The sequence below is a fragment of the Nelumbo lutea genome, chromosome 5 (assembly GCF_056320005.1).
Source record: "Nelumbo lutea isolate HS-2025 chromosome 5, American lotus-T2T, whole genome shotgun sequence".
In the NCBI taxonomy this organism is placed as follows: Eukaryota; Viridiplantae; Streptophyta; class Magnoliopsida; order Proteales; family Nelumbonaceae; genus Nelumbo; species Nelumbo lutea.
In genome coordinates, this window is record NC_142688.1 from 43974754 (window position 1) to 43993381 (window position 18628).

General features: G+C 36.8%; 1 protein-coding gene across 1 annotated transcript; it reads right to left on the reverse strand.

Moving 5' to 3' along the window:
• Positions 1–10462: 10462 nt before the first annotated feature.
• MEE49 (Ribosomal RNA processing Brix domain protein) lies at positions 10463–17938 on the reverse strand. The gene is made up of 11 exons (XM_088945143.1): positions 17590–17938; positions 17327–17407; positions 16378–16473; positions 16141–16224; positions 15939–16008; positions 14242–14324; positions 12116–12195; positions 11903–12001; positions 11678–11786; positions 10807–10896; positions 10463–10700 (listed from the first exon to the last, which is right to left on the reverse strand). The coding sequence occupies exons 1-11, from the start codon at positions 17815–17817 to the stop codon at positions 10662–10664; spliced, it is 1059 nt and encodes a 352-aa protein (XP_088801269.1). The 5' UTR covers positions 17818–17938; the 3' UTR covers positions 10463–10661.
• Positions 17939–18628: the final 690 nt, after the last annotated feature.

Genomic DNA, 18628 nt, shown 5'->3' on the forward strand with positions numbered 1-18628 from the left:
TGTCAATATATTAAGTTAATAGAAATTAGATATATAATAATAGTAAAAATAATAATTAATAGTATATAATATTAAAATAAATTAGAAAAGTTAAGATAATAACAAATAATACTAAAAAACTTAAGAAGTATTAGTAAGTATATATGAACAATATTTCAGTACATGTTTTAAATTAGTCATTTAATTTTAAATTATTATTTGCATGGTGTACCTATATTTAAATTCGTTAAATGAAAATTAATTGAGTATAAAAAATAGTAAAAACCAAAACAAGTGTATCTAACAAAAAATAATAAAAATAAAATTCATTTAAGTTCAACATAGAATATATTTAGCCATAATAAAAACTAACAAACATTAATAGAAAGATTAACCCAAAAATAATGTTTGGGTTGGAACCAATTTGGCTTCGCCCAATTGAAGATAGTATATACTAAAGAGAGATTGCTACAATGAGTCCGGTACACAAACGAAGTGGCATTAGAGATTGGTTAGGCTATGTTTGGTTTGATAGAAATAAGAGAGAGAGTTGAGGGAAAGTTGTTAACAAAATTTAGGAGTAAAATGATGATAGGGTCCCCCCACTTCATATGAAACAGACCGAAGGCAAGAGAAGGATTTATTTGCCAGGATTAAGGTAGGAAGCAAATTCATGTGGTCTCCACTTTTATACCAGAGAGAACCAAAGAGGAAGGTGATCCAAAATTTTCATCAATATATATGTTGATAGGCTTTCAGAGAAAACAGAAGGCAAATTACAAATTTCAAGGCTTAATTCTGCCTCAATAGCCTTTGCAACTGGGCACTTTTTCTTTTCTTTTCTTATGATTAATTCTCAAATTGTTAATAGACCTCCACAGAAGTAGGAAGGAAAATAGAATAGGCTTAGTTTGTGGCTTACTAGCCTCTACAATTTTTCTGTGACATGCAATTATTCTCAAATTGTTGTTAGACTTCCACAGAGAATGTATATGTAGCAAGTAAATGGAAATTTCCCAGCAAATCAATTCTAACTTAGCCTTCTAGAATGCACTAGAACCTTTTCTCTTAAATTCAATTGAATTTCAAATTGTTGATGCAAAGAAAACAGAATGCAAATGGCAGGTTTTCGGACTTAACTCCCCCTTACCAGCCTCTAGAATCAAGGACTAATTCTGCCAATGTTCATGCTGTTGAAGGATGTGTTCCAAAGTAGATTGTAGTCTTCAGCATCATCTTTCCATCAATCTACTTAATTCCTTGATGCAGTAGGGTGAACTCTTCTCCAATACAGACTCCTGAGCTATATAAGCATTTTAATTTCTTTTCAATCTGGTGATCCTTTGGAAACATTTCTCCTTTCTGATGCAACTCTGGGCATAAATCTTCAAGCACGAGCAAGAACCAGCTCCTATTTTCTGTTCTGAATCAGAATGCTTCTCGATCAACTTACCTTTGTAGACTAATTGAACGAGTTTCGCTCTTCCCAAGGCCACCATGTCAAAACAAGGGCAAATCCAAAGATATCGTCAATTAGCACTTGGATGTTTAATTTTAGTGCCGTTTGGGAGGGTTGAGGCACATCAGCTTCTGGCCATATGAGGTGAGGACCACACGGACATCCTATAAGTTATGTTTGGTGAAAAATCCAAAGGCCCAAATTGACCATCAGTCAATCAATTGAAGGACTGTCTGTTTCAGCCTCTTTTAATAGCGCACATCCGGGGTGCTTCAAAGGAGCTGAGTCGGCCTAGATGAATCTTCTGTTAAAGCCTCCCAAACAGCCCCCTAATGCCCATTTGGAAGGGCCGAAACAATGGTTTTTTGGCTTTCCATAGTGGGCTCCACATGAATAGCCTACAAGTTTTGTTTGGTTAAATTAAAATCCGGAGATCGGGTGCAACTTGGGTAGATTCAAGTTGGACTTTTTCTTCAAAATTTGAATGGGCTCGGCCCAAGGTCCCAGGTCCAAAGCAGTGTAAAATGCTAAATTGAAGGCCAACCCAAGGCCCAATGGCAAAGGTCATTAGAGGGGGTGTCAGCTTCAGCTTCTTTGATTAGCTTGTCCTAGTGCTTCAAAGCTGTTGAACAAGTTTAGCTGGATCTTCAGCTCAACCCTCCCAAACAGGCCGTTTATTGTTATAAAAAGTGATGAGCTACCTTACCAATGAATCCCTGCATTGCCACTTTGCGATGGTGCAATATATAACCTAGCTATGTGGAAACGTCTTCCTACATGAAAGCTGCAAGCAAATGCCCACAATACCCTTATTCAGAAGCTTAATCTCTTTTTTGTTTGAAATGTAAATTTGAACTAGTTTCTGCACCTGGTTAAGTTTTGCATCCATCTGTTTCTAATTATGATTTGTACTCCTATTTGATAAAAAAAAAAATTGTATTTTTTGTTGTCTCCCTTCCACTCACTCACTAGTAGTGCAAATTTTGCATCAATAACTGATTTAAATTTTGCACCGTCTTTGTCATACCTCATTTCTCTCATATAGTGGAGACCACATCATCTTGCCTCCTACCTTAGTGCTTAATAAACTACCCTCCTATTTCCATTCTCTTTCTTATAAAGTGGGGACCATTTCATTTTACTTCTCACAAATAAAAACGACAAAGTTAAATATGAAGCAATAATAATTTGCAAATGAAATTCACACCACAAACAAACGGAGACTTTAAAATTTGGAAAGAATCATCTTCCACCAGAAAAAGAGTTCAACCCAAACAAATATTTGCTGAATAAAATCCTCAAAGAACGCTAATGCCTATGCTTCATTGAATTAAACTATACAAATGATCAAAATATATAATAATTTTGATCATCCTCATCCTCCTCGTCTTGCTCATCCTCATCATCCTCATCATCGTCGTCGTCGTCATCATCATCATCATCATCATCATCATCATCATCATCATCATCTTCTTCTTCTTCTTCTTCTTCTTCTTCTTCCTCCACTTCCGCGACAACCACCACCACCTCCTCCCCTCATCATCATCATCCTCATTGTCTTCTTTTAACTCCTATGTAAACAATAAAAAGAATATATGAACATAACTTTCTTTTCCACGTTTAGTATTGGGTGTATGAATATTAACTAATCTCTGAAATTGTGTTTATATGTATATATGTGTGTATTCTATAAAATATATAATAATATTCATGTTATTTATATTATATATATATATATATATCAAAATATATTTAAAATATTATTTGCATTTTAACTTTTCATTTATTTTAAATAAATATACCTTTATGAAAACAAAATTTTAATTAAAAAATTCGGGGATTCAAGTCCCTAGTGGGGAACCCATCTCCATCGGGGACCAGGGAGGCGGGGATGCAAGCTTAATTTTTTTTTGATGGGGATCATGGTTAGAGACATGATTAATTTAAAACCCAGGGGTCATCCCCCAAACACATAACACCCTCTAAACCCATAAATATAGTTTCAATAATTGTGCTAATTATAAATGTAGTATTCAATACTTATAGGAATTGTTAAAATCTTCTAATTATTTATTTGAATACTTGGAAGTTTTATAATTTATCTTTCACCAAATTAAATTACTAAAATCACTAATTATAACTCAAAACTTATAGTAAATATCAAAACTACTGAAAATATAAAAAATAAATTTGTATTTATTGAAAGCTAAAATATTACTGATAATATCAAAATTACTGTAAATGTAAAATTTCCTATAAATTTTAATTATTAAATTTGTATTTATTTATATTTTAATCAATTATTAAATTTTCAGTAATTATTGATTTTAATAATTAATTTTCAATATTTTCTGAAATTAAATTACCAAAATCAGTAATTTTCATCAAGTCATTTTTAGTGATTAAGATTTCAAATTTACCAAAATCACAAAAAATTATAGTTTAGGTGTTGATATTTGCTGAATAATTGAAAATATAAAAAATATTTCACAAATTAATTTAACTACCCAAATTAGTTTAATTAATTAATTTAACCACATTTTTGGTTTTTAGATGGTTTATTGGGCATGTAATTTAGATTAATAGGTGTTTTATGATGAATTTTAGGTTAGAGAGATGGTTTAGGAGAAATTTTAGGAAGGGGTTGATTAAGTGATTGGGAGCATGAGAGAGAGAGAGAGAGAGAGAGAGAGAGAGAGTTGGAGTGGGTCTCTAGTAAAAAAGAGAAGACTGCCACGTTGCTACATGGAAGGGATGAAAAGGGGTAAGGGAGAAATGCGGGACTGTTAAGGAAAAAGGAAAAACGAAGGAATGGGCCAAAAATGAATATGTAAACGGGTTCTTTTTAGTAATATACTAATATTTAATTACTAAGTAGATCTCCTATATATGTAAATAAAATATAACAAGTAAAATCAAAAGAAATAATTAATTTCTTAAGGTAATGCATTAAAAAACTATATAAAATCCTTGTTATATATAGATTGGGGGTAGCCTATTAAAGTGTGCTATTGTTTAATGCCGAGGCTTTCATGCTGTTCTCTAAACCTTACATCATTGAACTGCTTTCCATTGTCATTGACGAGCATGTGGGGGATGTTGAAGCGACAGATGACATTCTTCTAGAAGAAGTTTCGGATCATTTTGGCTATGATGGTCGCCAAGGGCTCATCTTCGACCTACTTGGTGAAGTAGTCTATTGCAATGATGTGGTATTTTCTATTCCTAGTGGCTTAAGGGAAGGGTCCAAGGAGATCCATTCCCCACTTGAAGAAGGGCCATGGATTATTGAGGGCTGAGAGGGTTGTGGCTAGCTGATGGGAGATGTTGGAGTGTCTCTGACATTGATCACACTTTTGCACTACCTTGGTGGCATCCTTCTATATGGTTGGCCAAAAATATCCTTGCCTTAGTGTTTTTTGCGCCAAGGCTCTGCCTCCGAGGTGATTGCCACATATGCTTTCGTGAATCTCTCGAAGCACGTACTCGCCCTCCTCTCGGTGGAGGCATCAGAGGTATGGTAAGGTAAAAGACTTCTTGAAATGTTTTCTTTCAAGCACAACATAGTAGGTTGCCTACCGCTAGACTCTTCTCACTTCATTCTTGTTGAAGGGAAGTTGCTCATACTACAAATAGACGAAGATGGGGTTCATCCAACAGGACTCGGCTTGGAATAGAAGCATTTGCATCTCTTCAATACTGGGTTGCATTAGCTTCTCAACACGCACAGTGTGGTCGAAGGATGGTCTCGAGATACTTGCCAACTTAGATAGGGCATCAGCCCTCATGTTCTTGACTCGTGGAACTTGTTGTAGGGCAAGGTGTTGAACGTGGTGGGCTAGCTCTCGACCTCTCGCACTTAGGCTTAGTACTTAGCCAAATTTGGTTCTCTGGTTTCGTACTCCCCATTCACTTGGTTCACCAACAAGTACTTAGCCAAATTTGGTGCTCGGCTCCGAGGTTTTTGGCAAGTTGTAGTCCGACGAATAAGGCCTCGTACTCGGCTTCATTGTTGGAGACCGGGAAACCGAATCTTAGTGCATATTCCACCTCGTTATTGTCAGGGGTGAGAAGTATGAGGCTTGCTCTACTCCCTTTAGCATTAGAGGACCCACCCACAAATAGCTTCCAGATTAGCCGAGGTCCCTCATGTTTTACGGGAACCCGGCGAGGTTTTTGGTGAAGGTGCACTCCATCAAGAAATCTGCCAAGGCTTGTGCTTTGATGGCAGGCCTCAGTTGGTAGTGCAGGTCAAACTCGAACAACTCAATGACCCACTTGGTCAATCGACCCAAAGTCTTAGACTTGGAGAGTACAAACTTGAGAGGTTCGCTAGTCAACACCGTGATGTTGTGAGCTTGGAAGTGGAGCCTGAGTTTTTTGGCCGAGACCACTAATGCGAAGGATAGCTTTTCCACCTCGAGGTATTTGGTCTCGGCGTCTTAAAGGACCTTGCTGACATAGTAGATCAGCCTCTACACTCCTTCGTCTTCTCAAACTAGAAGAGAGCTAGAGCTAGGTCTCTTCCGGAAGAGGCCTTGTGAGCAGAGGGGGTGAAGCAAGTAGGACTTTATCTTGTTAAAGGCTTTCTAGCATTCTTCGATCCACTAGAAGTCCTTCAGCTTCTTGACGGCTCAGAAGAATGGTATGCAACAATCTGTCAACTTCGACATGAATCGGTTGAGGGCAGCCACTCGACCGGTGAACCTTTGCGTTTCTTTGATGGATCGAGGTGGCTCCATGTCATGTATAGCCCAAATCTTCTCTGAATTAGCATCTATGTCTCGTTGAGTGACGACGAAACCCAAAAACTTGCCTAAGGTGACGCCAAAAGCACACTTGTTAAGATTAAGTTTCATGTTGTACTTCCTCAGCACCACAAAGGTCTCGCTGAGGTCTGAAGTAGACCCTAGAACCACCAAGGCCACCAAGGCCAGAACCGATCTTGATAGGTTATGTTTCAGTCCAAAAACTTGGAACTAACCGCTATATGGTAAATTTCAGGTTCTACCATGCCATGGAAACAAACTTAACTGACTCATACTCACCCTACTTATGAGTAAGGCAGGAAGCATATTGATGTAGTCCCCACTTTTGATATGTGAAGAACCAAAGTAGGAAGGTGGTGTAAAATTTTCATCAGTATTAGATGCAAAATTTGCACTGCCTATTGGGTGAAAATAAGACAAAAATGCAAATTCTGCAACAGATAAGAGTGCAAATCATGATCATAAATGGATGTAGAATTGAACCAGGTGCAAATTTGTATCTGGTTCAGATTTTTGCCTTGAAAAGCTTTTACCAAAACGAAGCCTAGCAGTCCCCCTTTTATTTTTCAAATACAAGGCGATTTCTTTCACGGTGACTTGATCCTTTATTACTTGATGACCCGATCAACCACTGCTAGCTATTCCTACCTGAACATATATATATATATATATTGGGCCTCACTTTTAGTCTAAGATTTGTTACAAAAAGAGTTTTGCTATGGTTTCTTTAGTCATCTGTCTAGGTATAGAATCTATTGTCTTGGCAGTTTTTTGTATGTGCTATGCAATGTAAGGTTTAAAGTATCGATGCAGGCCAATAAGCCGATCGGTGCTTTTTTTATATTTCATTTATTTTTTTTTCAAAATTGATTCAAAGGGGTTGGTTTAAGTCCCGATTATCCTCTGAACCATGGCCTGACCCAATACAATCCCTATAAGGATGTATAAAGAAACCATCGGCATGATACATATCGGCCGATATGGGCCAATACTTTGAACCTTGCTGTAATGTGTATAATACAAAAACCTTATATATTGTTTTGTAAATATTATATATATTTGTATTTATATTCTTGCCAAACTGAGCCTAGGGTACCCTAAGGTATCCAGAAAATTAAAAATATTCAAGGTAGCACCACCTCAAGCCCATTTGGTCGTTGTAACTTTCAAGTATTAGGACGTTCCACATAGTTTCTAGGTGTTTTTTCCTGTCACTGGTGTCTTGAAAATCTCTCAATGGTTGAATCATAGTGGATGGCCATATTTGAAAAAATCGCAGCAAAGGATCTGAGGCGCAAAGTGGAGATGCAAGGATTCATGGGTAAGGTAGCTCAACACCTTTTTCTACCAATCAAAGGCCTGTTGGGGAGAGTTGAGCTGAAAATCCAGCTAAGCTGCTTAAACTGCTTTTAAGAAACGGGACAAGCCAATCAAAGAAGCTGAAGCAGATAGCCTTCCTAAATTTTGAACTCGGGGCGTTTGGGTTGGCCTTGAATTAGCATTTTACACTGCTTTGGACTCGAGGCCTTTGGGCGGGGCCCTTAAAAGTTTGGAAAAAAATATCTAACTTGAACCTACCAAGTTGCACCCTCTATTTTTGGAATTTTTTCACCAAACATAACTTATATGTGGGGCCTACTATGGAAATTGAAAGCCAAGAAAAAAACCATCGTTTCATCCCCTCCAAATGGGCACTAGGCGACCGTTTGGGAGGATTTAACTGAAGATTCATCTAGGCTGATTCAGTTACCTTGAAGCACCCCGGATGTTATTAAAAGATGCTGAAGCAGACAAACCTTCAAATGACTGATTGACAGTCGGTTTGGGACTTTGGGTCTTTGGAGTTTTCACCAAACACAACTTATAGGCTGTCCGTGTGGGTGCTCACAAATGACTGATGCGCTTCAGCCCTCTCAAATGGGCATTAACATTAAACGTCTAAGTGCTAATTTATTTATTGTAATTCATTCAGCAAGTGTTGGAGTTGACAAGTTGCCATTGTTATCATGAAGATATCTTTGGCACTGCCCTTGTTTTGACATGGTGGCCTTGGGAAGAGAAAAACTCGTTCAATTGATCGAGAAGCATTCTGATTCAGAACAGAAAATAGGAGCTGGTTCTTGCTCATGCTTGAAGATTTATGCCCAGAATTGCATCAGAATATAATATGTGCTCATGTAATGGAGCAATGTTTCCAAAGGATCACCAGATTGAAAAGAAATTAAAATGCTGTTGGAGAAGAGTTCACCCTACTGCATCAAGGAAGCAGATTGATGGAAGATGATGCTGAAAACTACAATCTACTTTGGAACATATCCTTCAACGGCATGACCATTGGCAGAATTAGTCCTTGATTCTTGAGGCTGGTAAGGGAGAGTTAAAGTCCGAGAACCTTCCATTTGCATTCTGTTTTCTTTGCATCAACAATTTGAAAAGCACTGCATTCCATTGAGTTTAAGAGAAAAAGTTCTAGTGCATTCTAGAAGGCTAAGGCAGGCAGGATTGATTTGGGAAATTTCCATTTACCTTACTATATATACATTCTCTGTGGAAGTCTAACAACAATTTGAGAAGAATTGCATGTCACAGAAAAATTGTAGAGGCTGGTAAGCCACAACTAAGCCTGGAAACTTTCCATTTTCCTTGCTACTTCTGTGAAGGTCTATCAACAATTTGAGAATTAACCATCACATGTCACGGAAAAAAAAAAAAAAAAAAAAAAAAGAACAGAAAACATGCTCAGTTGCAAAGGCTATTGAGGCAGAATTAAGCCTTGAAATTTGTAATTTGCCTTCTGCTTTCTGTGGAAGTCTATCAACACATATACTGACGAAAATTTTGGACCACCTTCCTCTTTGGTTCTCTCTCGTATAAAAGTAGAGACTACATGAATTTGCTTCCTACCTTATTCCTAACAAATAAACCTTTCTCTTGCCTTCAGTCTCTCTCATATAAAGTTGGAACCTTATCATTTTACTCCTAACAAATAAATAGATTCTCTATTACAAAACTAAAGTCAAATAAAAAATAAGCCAAAATTTACATTTAGTCCATTTGTACTCCTATGCATTATCACTGATGCAAATGAAAATTTCACCGCAAATAAATGGATAGGAATTTCATTAATTTCGTTAAAGAACTTCCCTCAATTCATTCATAGAGCCCCTGCTATTCATTGATCATCCCCTTCTCCAAGTTGCATTAAAAGTAATGTTGATGTGGCCCTCAGTTCTACTTCTGCAGGTAGTAGGGTTGGTAATGCTGAAAACATTATTATTGAAGGTGTGATGCTCAGATTATAGTTAACCTCCTGTTGGTTGAAGGGACATTTCTTGCTGAAAACATTATTATTGAAGGTGTGATGCTCAGGTTATAGTTAACCTCCCGTTGGTTAAAGGGACATCTCTTGCTGAAAACATTATTATTGAAGGTGTGATGCTCAGATTATAGTTAACCTCCTGTTGGTTGAAGGGACTTCTCTTGCTGAAAACATTATTATTGAAGGTGATGCTCAGATAGTTAACCTCCTATTGGTGTCCACCTCACATAGCTACGTGATCACATAGCTTTATAAAGGGTTCGATTATAATAAGGGAGAAACTTATAAAGGCATCTTAAAACTGGTGGTTTTTCATCGAAATTCACAAAGGTTTTAACGTTTTATTAATGTTTTCGAACCATCGTTGACCCAGACATTCAAATCATTTGGACCGGGGACCATCCAGGCAACCGGTTTTGTTTTCCCCCAAACCCAATCCCCAGCCAAAACTATTAAATTGGTAAATGAGCCATTGATCCGAATGGTCTAACCGTCAATCCATTCAACCCATTAAACAGTTTTTGGCTGTTTTTTATTTTAATTATTTTTCTTTAATTTTTAAATTCTTTTGTCAGAACGGGCAATCCGTTCACACTGGATGATCAAACCATCGTCTCAGAAACCGGTGGCCAAAACGATTCTGGTTCCAGGTCGATTTTTAAAACATTGGTTTTAATTGATCAAAGTCTCAAAGCCTTTTCCGGTACATGTCTTCCAGCATCATGAATTTTCCTTCTAAAAAATGTTTTAATTCTTTTCTGACGAGTACACAGATAGAGGCCCTAGTGGTGGAAAGGAGGTTTGATTCCTTACGGGGAGTGATCACTGAAACCGCATACAAGGTTGGCTCTAAGCTATTCCCACCTAATACCACTCGAGTTATGGTGGGATGAGATTGGTTCATCATTAAAGTAGTACAATAATAGGGCCAAATAATTTACTGCAAAAATCACCTTTTATTCATCTCAGATTGGTCAACAAAATTTAGAACACTCAAAGACTCACATAAGAACTTAGCGCACAAGAGATTAAAAAATCTCTCTGGAAGAAAGGGGACAAAATCTTCCGAGCTTGAAAATATTCTCTTCTCTCCAATGCAAGTGTAGAACCACGAAGAAAAATTCTCCAAGCTAAATCAGAGAAAAAATCTCCTCCGACTTGTATCCATCTCCGGCTAAAGTTGACAAGAAAACATGCGTAGATAGTGAGTATATGGTCAAAAAAATATTGTATGATGTAATTAATTTTACCAAGTTTTGGAAAGGAATTAATAATATTACCTTGTGAACCCACTCGTATTCGCCACCCTTGGTGTCAAATGTTCCATGCTGCAGACTAATCAATTTCAACGTGAAGCGAGGTCCACACTCCTGCATTTGTTTATATTTTTATGGGGTGGGGAGATGGTTGTAAGGTCACTGAACTATAATTATTGGCTGCTAACAGAAAATAATGTTATCCCTGATCTACAGCCCATTATCTTCCTCATCAAGCCGACTCAGAAAATGGTAGACTTTGAAGCAAAAATAAGGTAATATAAATTGTTAAATAAAATAAACAGATTTGAGGCAACCCAAGCAGCCTTAGGTCATACTTAAATGGTCACTGAAAGTTCGCGGCACTGATGATCATATATGAAGGAACCTTGTTTCCTTAGACATTTTGCTGAGATATTTGGCAAGAAACAAGTCAATCTTGGAAGATAAATAATGTCTACTTGATCATGTCCTTGATAAGAGACTTTGCTTAAACTTTTAGTTGTCCACAATGTTGCATGTACTCTTACAAGACAGAGTCTGACATGGATTCTTTTTTTTTTTTTATAAATAGTCTGACATGGGTTCTTGAGGACACTTCTATGTAACATTTCCATTTTATCTCCTACCTTATTTGACATAGACAAACAGTTAATGTACAGGATGAATAGCTTTTTTTGTCTGGTTAGTACAAAAAGACAAGTGTACTTAGTAACAAAGATCATGTTTTAGATCCTTTTTTTTATCAGCCTGTTTTAGATCCTTTTTTATTGGGGCAGTAACCTTTGCAATTTATCTTCATTCATTCTTTTTTCTTTTTTTGATAAATCTTCATTCATTCTTTTAACTACTTATCCAAAAAAATAATAAAGTAAAAGATCAGTCAATGTGAAACCTGAAGACGTGCAATCACTTTCTCTTGAGGTATTTTCTCATCTTTGGCATCCTTGGACTTTTTATCATCTGAATTGCTCTGTTTTATTTCTTTTGTCTCAAAAATATACCTAGTTACACAAAAGAAAGATTTGTCGTCACCATATTGTAAATATATCTAATTGCAAAAGCCTCCTGCAAGAACAGTCAAACTCCTTATGTTTGTAAACAGCAAATAGAGACATACCTATGGTGGCGAAAGAATATAAAGTCTCGCTGATTGTGAAAGGTTACAACTCGCCGACCACGGAAATTTGGGTCTTGAGGGAAAAGTGATTGTATAAACCTAATAATTTAAATCATTCAAAAACAAAAGTGGCTAGAAAATAGAAGCCATACTTCAAATGAAACTACATTTGAGGCAATCATATATATATATATATAAAGACCAGATCTTCACCTGCCAATACGATGACCCAGGCGTGTTGTAAAGTTGGTCAATACTAGTTCAGGCTTATGACTTGTTGGATTACCATGGTTCTGCGAGCATATAAATATTCCAACAATTAGTTTCAACCCGTTGCAACCCCAGAAACTCATACTTGAAATAGTAAGCCAAGAATGGAAGTTGCTTGTCAACATCTAGAAAGTTCATCCTCTGTCATATATCTTGCTTATTACTTAGTTGAAACTAACATCCATTGGGAATTAACAAGTATGACCCATTCACTATCCTGGAAAAATGAGAAAATCACACTTGCAACTTTAGAATAGCGAATTGTGGGCATCCTGTTCAAGCTTTCAAAATCCTTAACATCCTTTTCATGTCATACCATAAGGAGTATCTTCCATGTTCTTTCTTTGAAAAGAAAAAAACTTCATTTCTACTGACTTTGCTCAGAACCTTATCACTAGTTCATTGAACAAGTCTGATGAATTAACCATTTTTTTAGGAGTATTGTATGGATAATTAAAATGATACTCCCTACTAGTTAATTGTGTTCAATGCAAATCCAGGGGGTTCGTGAGGATTAACCATTTGCGAATCCAGGGGGTTCGCCTGCATTTTTTTTATGAGCTAACCATTATGCTTCACCTAGGTGTGTGCCCTTTTTGTCATTGTGAATCCAAGGATTTCAACACAAATTCCATAATGCAGGAGAAAGCAAACCATTATTTTTCTGTAGGAGTTCAAAGAAATGAAGATTGTCCACCCTCCACCCTTTCGAATATAGGGATCCTAGGCTGTATTTTGTTTTTTCCCAGGGAGAATGCTTCTCTCTATGCTCCTTTTGCACACTAACAGGCTTGTAAGCCCCTTCCATCTTCAACTTCATTAAAAAACGGGATAAAATGGATGCAATTTTGAAAAGGTCCAACTGCAAGTCATTCTAATAGAAGAGTGAAAGATAATCAAGATTTGAGCCATTGGACAGATCCAGAGGAAGGAAGACTAAAATTAATTTGATGGCTGCTGCCTAGGGAACCCTGAACAATCTGGAATTGGTAGAATCTTCAGAGAACATAGTTGTAGCATGCTATTGAGTTTTCCTGGACCTGTAGGAGAACTGGAGAAGGCAAGTTACTAGGGCCTGAACAGTTAGCTCTCCCAAAAGGTCTTAAATTTGCCATGCTGGGGGATGTAGGGATTTGTTTGTCAAGGGCATATGCCAGGTAGTGATAGGTTGACTTACACCAAGAGATTAGGGGTGCAAGTTGAGTCGGGCTCACATAAACTCAACCTGAAAAAACTGGGGTGGATTGAAGGTTAGTTTAGGGTTAGGGTTGAAAAATATGTACCAGCCTTAACTTTGGGTTGGGTTAGGGCTAAGGCCTTGGGCAACCTAACCTGACATGTCTTCATATTTGTATATAAATATCACATAAATTTGCATGTATGCATGTATATGTATCAATAATTTTAATTTTAAAGGTAAAAACTTTATAGTATAATATAAGTATGGAACTCCAAAAGCATCATAACTTTGACCCTGTATATAGTTAACCTTAATTAACCAATCCTAAGATAAAGAAAGTTAATAAGTGAGAATGCCTTTTGGGCAAAACAAAGTGAAGAAATTGGGTTAGCCCAACCAAAGTCATCAGCTGGAGGTTCAACAACTAAGGTTGGGTTAGGATTGGCCTTGACCCGACCTAACCCTGCCTAACTTGCACCCCAATGGAGGAAGCTCCGTGGCCTTTGAGATTCAGGTTGAGAGAAGCACAAAATCTAGCGGTCAATCTGAATTTCTATTTAAGATGGGTAACTAGATCTGCAATTGATATAACAGATTCTTGAGCTAGAAGTGGTGTGGACAGAGTATAACGTCTTGGAGTTTTAGAAGCGGAGACAGAATAGTAATCAGTTTTTGTTTTTTGTCTTTTGTCTTTTACGTATGACAGCTCTAAGCTGTAAGTTTTTTTTTTTTTTTTTTTTTGTATTCAGATTTCATTTCGAAATCCTTGAAATGTTGGGCACCATCTTTTCCACAATTTTAATAAAAGTTGATCATTATTGATCAAAAAATTATCAAAAGAAAAGTACAGAAGTGCATGCCTGTGAGACCATGCATGTCCATGAAATACCTTGATATCTTTGCACAAAACCAGATTCGAGAGCTTGAAATGTGCAGTTGGTCCATCAGGTAGAGTAATGATCAGGAGAGCATCTACAGTATAAAGGAGGCTTCAAATATCAATAACCAAAAGGAAGATATTATTAACACAAAACATGAAAAATAGAAACAGATTTCATAGAAATATACATAGTTGCATAGAAATGGATAACTATGGATCACTAATACAAATTTTATAGGAGAATAGATCATGACATCAATCATTCATTTGGGTGTATATTAGTTTAATACACTAAATCCTTGTGATGGGTTTTGGGTTCACATATAAAAATTCATCTTAATAAGTTCAAGATATGACATATCAAAAAACAACCATAAAATAACAATTGAACAAACTGAGGACATATTCAAAGCATCTTTGATGGGAGCCTCCTCTTCTAAGAAACCAAAGGTGGAAAAGATTTGGAAGTACTAGAAAGGGGATGGGAAAATCTGAACTTTGATGGGAGAAGTAATGGGGAATCATGGTCCTTCTGGAATAGGGGGAGTAATAAGAGATGGGAATTGTGTCCTACTTGCAATGTACTCAGGCCCGATTGGAGGAGACACCACGAAGCAGAACTCAAGGCAGCAATGTATGGGGTGCAAAAGGCAAAGGAACTGAAAATTGATAAACTGATTATAGAAGGAGACTTTAAAGTGATTATAAGCTGGCTATCAAGAAGGATTGCAGCAAACTGGAACTACAGAAATGAAATAAGAGGTTTTGACTGGCATTCTAGAGAGATGCAATTGGTAATACAGTGGGCATAAAGATCAGCCAACAGCTTGGCTAATGGCTTAGCAAAACAAGGGGCCACTAGCATAGTTGTCAAGGCAACGCCTAGGCGGGCACCTAGGCGACAAGGCGCCCTTTGAGGCTCGCCTCGCCTAATCGCCTAACAGTTTTCTACTTCCTACTATAAAATACTTTTTTATACATTCTTTTTTGAGATTATAATTATAAAATAGACATTATTAAACTAAAATAATCATTTTGTGTGTTTATATACTAATTTCCTTTTATTATTTTCTTATTCATTAGGGTTTGATCAACACAAATATTGCTAAATGCTGTATTGAACCCTCAAAGACTTAAAAACCTGAACCAATAAGTAAGGAAGAACTAGAAATTTTATCTAATCAGCACATTTTCCTTTTCCATATATTCTTCTTCTACTACTACTACTACTACCGATACTTTTTATTTTCTTCTTTTCCTATAACAAAAATAAGGGTTCAGCCCCTATGTTTTTTTTTTAATATGAAATTTATACTTTTCTTATGAAAATCATGAATAATTATTAAAGAAATATGATTACAGTACCTAGGGAACTACCCTAGGATCTATATTTTTAACATAAAAAATCCATCCACTAGGCGACTAGGCGCCCCCCAGTCGCCTAGCCTCACCTTGGCACCTTGAAAACTATGGCCACTAGGCAAGATATGTTTTGGGCTCGGCTGTAGTAAAGCAAGTAATGGGGTGAGATAGCAGGGGCTATGCTCATGTTTCTTCTATGACTTGTATTCCTGCAACTCCTTGTTCTACTCTATATTTCTAATTAATTAAGCTTGACTTCTGTTACTGGTCATCATAAAAATTAAAAAAAGAAAAAAAAAATATTCAAAGCATCTTTGGGGATATATGAAAACACTAACTGATACCTGGTTCTCTACGATTAGTGTGGACAACTATGATTGAAGTGAAGTCCTTGTTTTTTGCATATTCCACAATCTGTCACACAAGAAACATACACACAAATTATAAAAAAAAAAAAAAAATGTCTTCTATAGAACATTGTACCCAGTGACCCTGATTATTAAGTAATACAATATTACAACATGCTACACTTCAAAGACACAGCACCTTTTTCAAGTCATAGGTCCCTCTCTTATAATAGTGGGCATTTGGAATGATTGAAAGCAGCTCTGAGATAAAAGCAGGCCCTCTCTGTGAATTAAGTAAAATATGCAATAAATCAGCAATTGTCCAAAAAATAGACTTTGCAAATGATATAATAATACCTTTGAAATTTTAGAAATCTATGAAAGTACAGTAGCTTCCATGCTATGTACAATCAATAAAGAGGGATGAGGAATATACAGTAGAGTTAAAACGACATGTGGTGATCAATATCTTTGGAGTGCAGTCCCTTTTAAGAATTGAACTAAATTCATCTGCATCATTTCCGGCAAACAGCTGCATATAAATCATGGTTAACATGTTAAAGAGCAATGAATATACAACATAATAAAGAAACAAGAAACAGATGTTTTCAGAAAAGAAACAATATGACCCTCAGTACAAGTTTGCCTCCATAATAAATAAAATTCAAACAACAAACAACTTTTTTTTTGATAAATAACAACAACAAACAACTAATATGAAGCATGAGAAGCTAATTTATACCAATCAAAAAAGAAATGGTTCATTATCGTACAAATAAGAAGCAACTCACTCCTCACTAGACTCAACAAATTTCAATAAACGATATCATTTAGGTAATATTTCCTTGTAGCTCAACAGCTTTGGGCTGTATGAGTTTACAAAATTCCTCTATTCTGTAGTAAGTCGCTTTTCTCAGATTTCTACCTTTCTATCATATTATCATCCTATACCATTTCAGAAACTTGTGGTCATGGGCAGTTAGTTTAGCAATTGTTTAACTATTAACGGAGATGGGGACCAAATTGTTGACGCTTAATCTTTAGTTTTTTAATGTCGATAAAAGTTTTCAATTTTTCCAATAAAAATGTTATCTACAAACCACTTCCAGCAATTATTCTTCTTTTTCTCTAATACTGAGTGCTGATGCTTGTATTCTAGTTACAGATGCCTACCATTAACTCCTCGGAGTGAACTAATTGTTTGCAAACGTAAACAAAGTAATAGAGCACTATCGTCTGTGACAGAAAAAAAAATAAAAAAAGAATAGTTGTACATGACCGTTTAGTTCATTGCAATAAATCTTCCCATTATCTCTGCATTCAAGTGATCCATCTATTCTTCCTTTTAGTCCAAGGAAAAACAAGAAACAACAGAGAATTCAAACCTCTTCGTCATCGGGCTTGCAGACTGTCTCGTCGAACTCTCTGGTGTTCTCAATCGTACGAGGGATCTTCTTTGGCGGAGGCTGCATAAAAGATTAAAACAAAACATGTATTAAAAATTTCACCTTCAATCGTCTAAATATCAAAATCCTAAACCCTAAACACCAGCAGGGACACCAGCAGGGCATATTATTTTACTCTTCTTTTCATGGTTCAAAGAAAGTTGGAGTTTGAAGAAGAAAAGGCGAAGGGATACGAAAAATACCTCCTCGCCAAGTTCGAGAGCTCTTTTTTCTGCAGCATCACGAGCCTTAAGCTTTTTTCGCTTCTCGAGCTTCTTCTCGTGCTTGAACTTGGCATGAACAGAAGATCTCTTCTCTTTGTTCTTTATCAGCGATGGAAGCATCTGCCTCTTCTTCTGCTGCTGCTGCTCTTCTTCTCCTTCTCCGACTCCAACAACATCGCTTTCTCCCTTCTTCCTCTTCCCACCCATCGTTCTCTGCCTTTTCCTTCTCACAAGTCGAAACAATGCAGAAAGAGAAAATTAGTCATACTCAAGGTTGCCTCTTCCCACCCTTTTTCACTCCGGGTCTAGGTGAGCGATTCGACCGCCCGAGTCGAACGGGGTCGACCCGTGATGTCATAATTAAAAATATTAAAAACTAATTTTTTATCACTAAAAGCAAAATATATATCATTATAAAATATTTATCTACAATAGCAAGGTCCAAAAGAAAACGAGCAGGAAAAACCTCCCGACATGCATTGTAAGGGTTCTATTTGCAAATATAGGCACACATCATAAGTAGAGGTGTAAATTGCGACGTGTCAGGCTGGCATGGCATGGCCCGTGGGTGGCCCGTGCAAAGTGCGAGTTGTGCCATGCTGGCATGTGGACTGTCTCCCTCCTCGATGAAAATTCTGAGGGTCGGCCCAACACGGTCCATAACCCAGGCCTATGTAGGCCCGTGTCATGTTGTCGGCCTAGGTAGAGCCAAGCTGCAGGCTGTGTCGTGGGCTTGGGCCGTGTCGGGCTGGGCCACAGGGCGGGCCTTGGGCTTAGGCCGAACTGGGCTAGACCTAGACTGAATGGATATGGATATGGTTATGGTCTTATGGATTACGAATTTACGACTACATAAAAAAAATAAATAAAAGTAAAAACAATTCAAATAGGAATTTTATTTCATTAAAATTTGACTGAATGATGATACAAATTACAAAGCATACAAATATTGAAATATAAAATGGTTGGATACTTCATACTTCGTACAATCATACTTGGATGAATGAAATATGAAAAT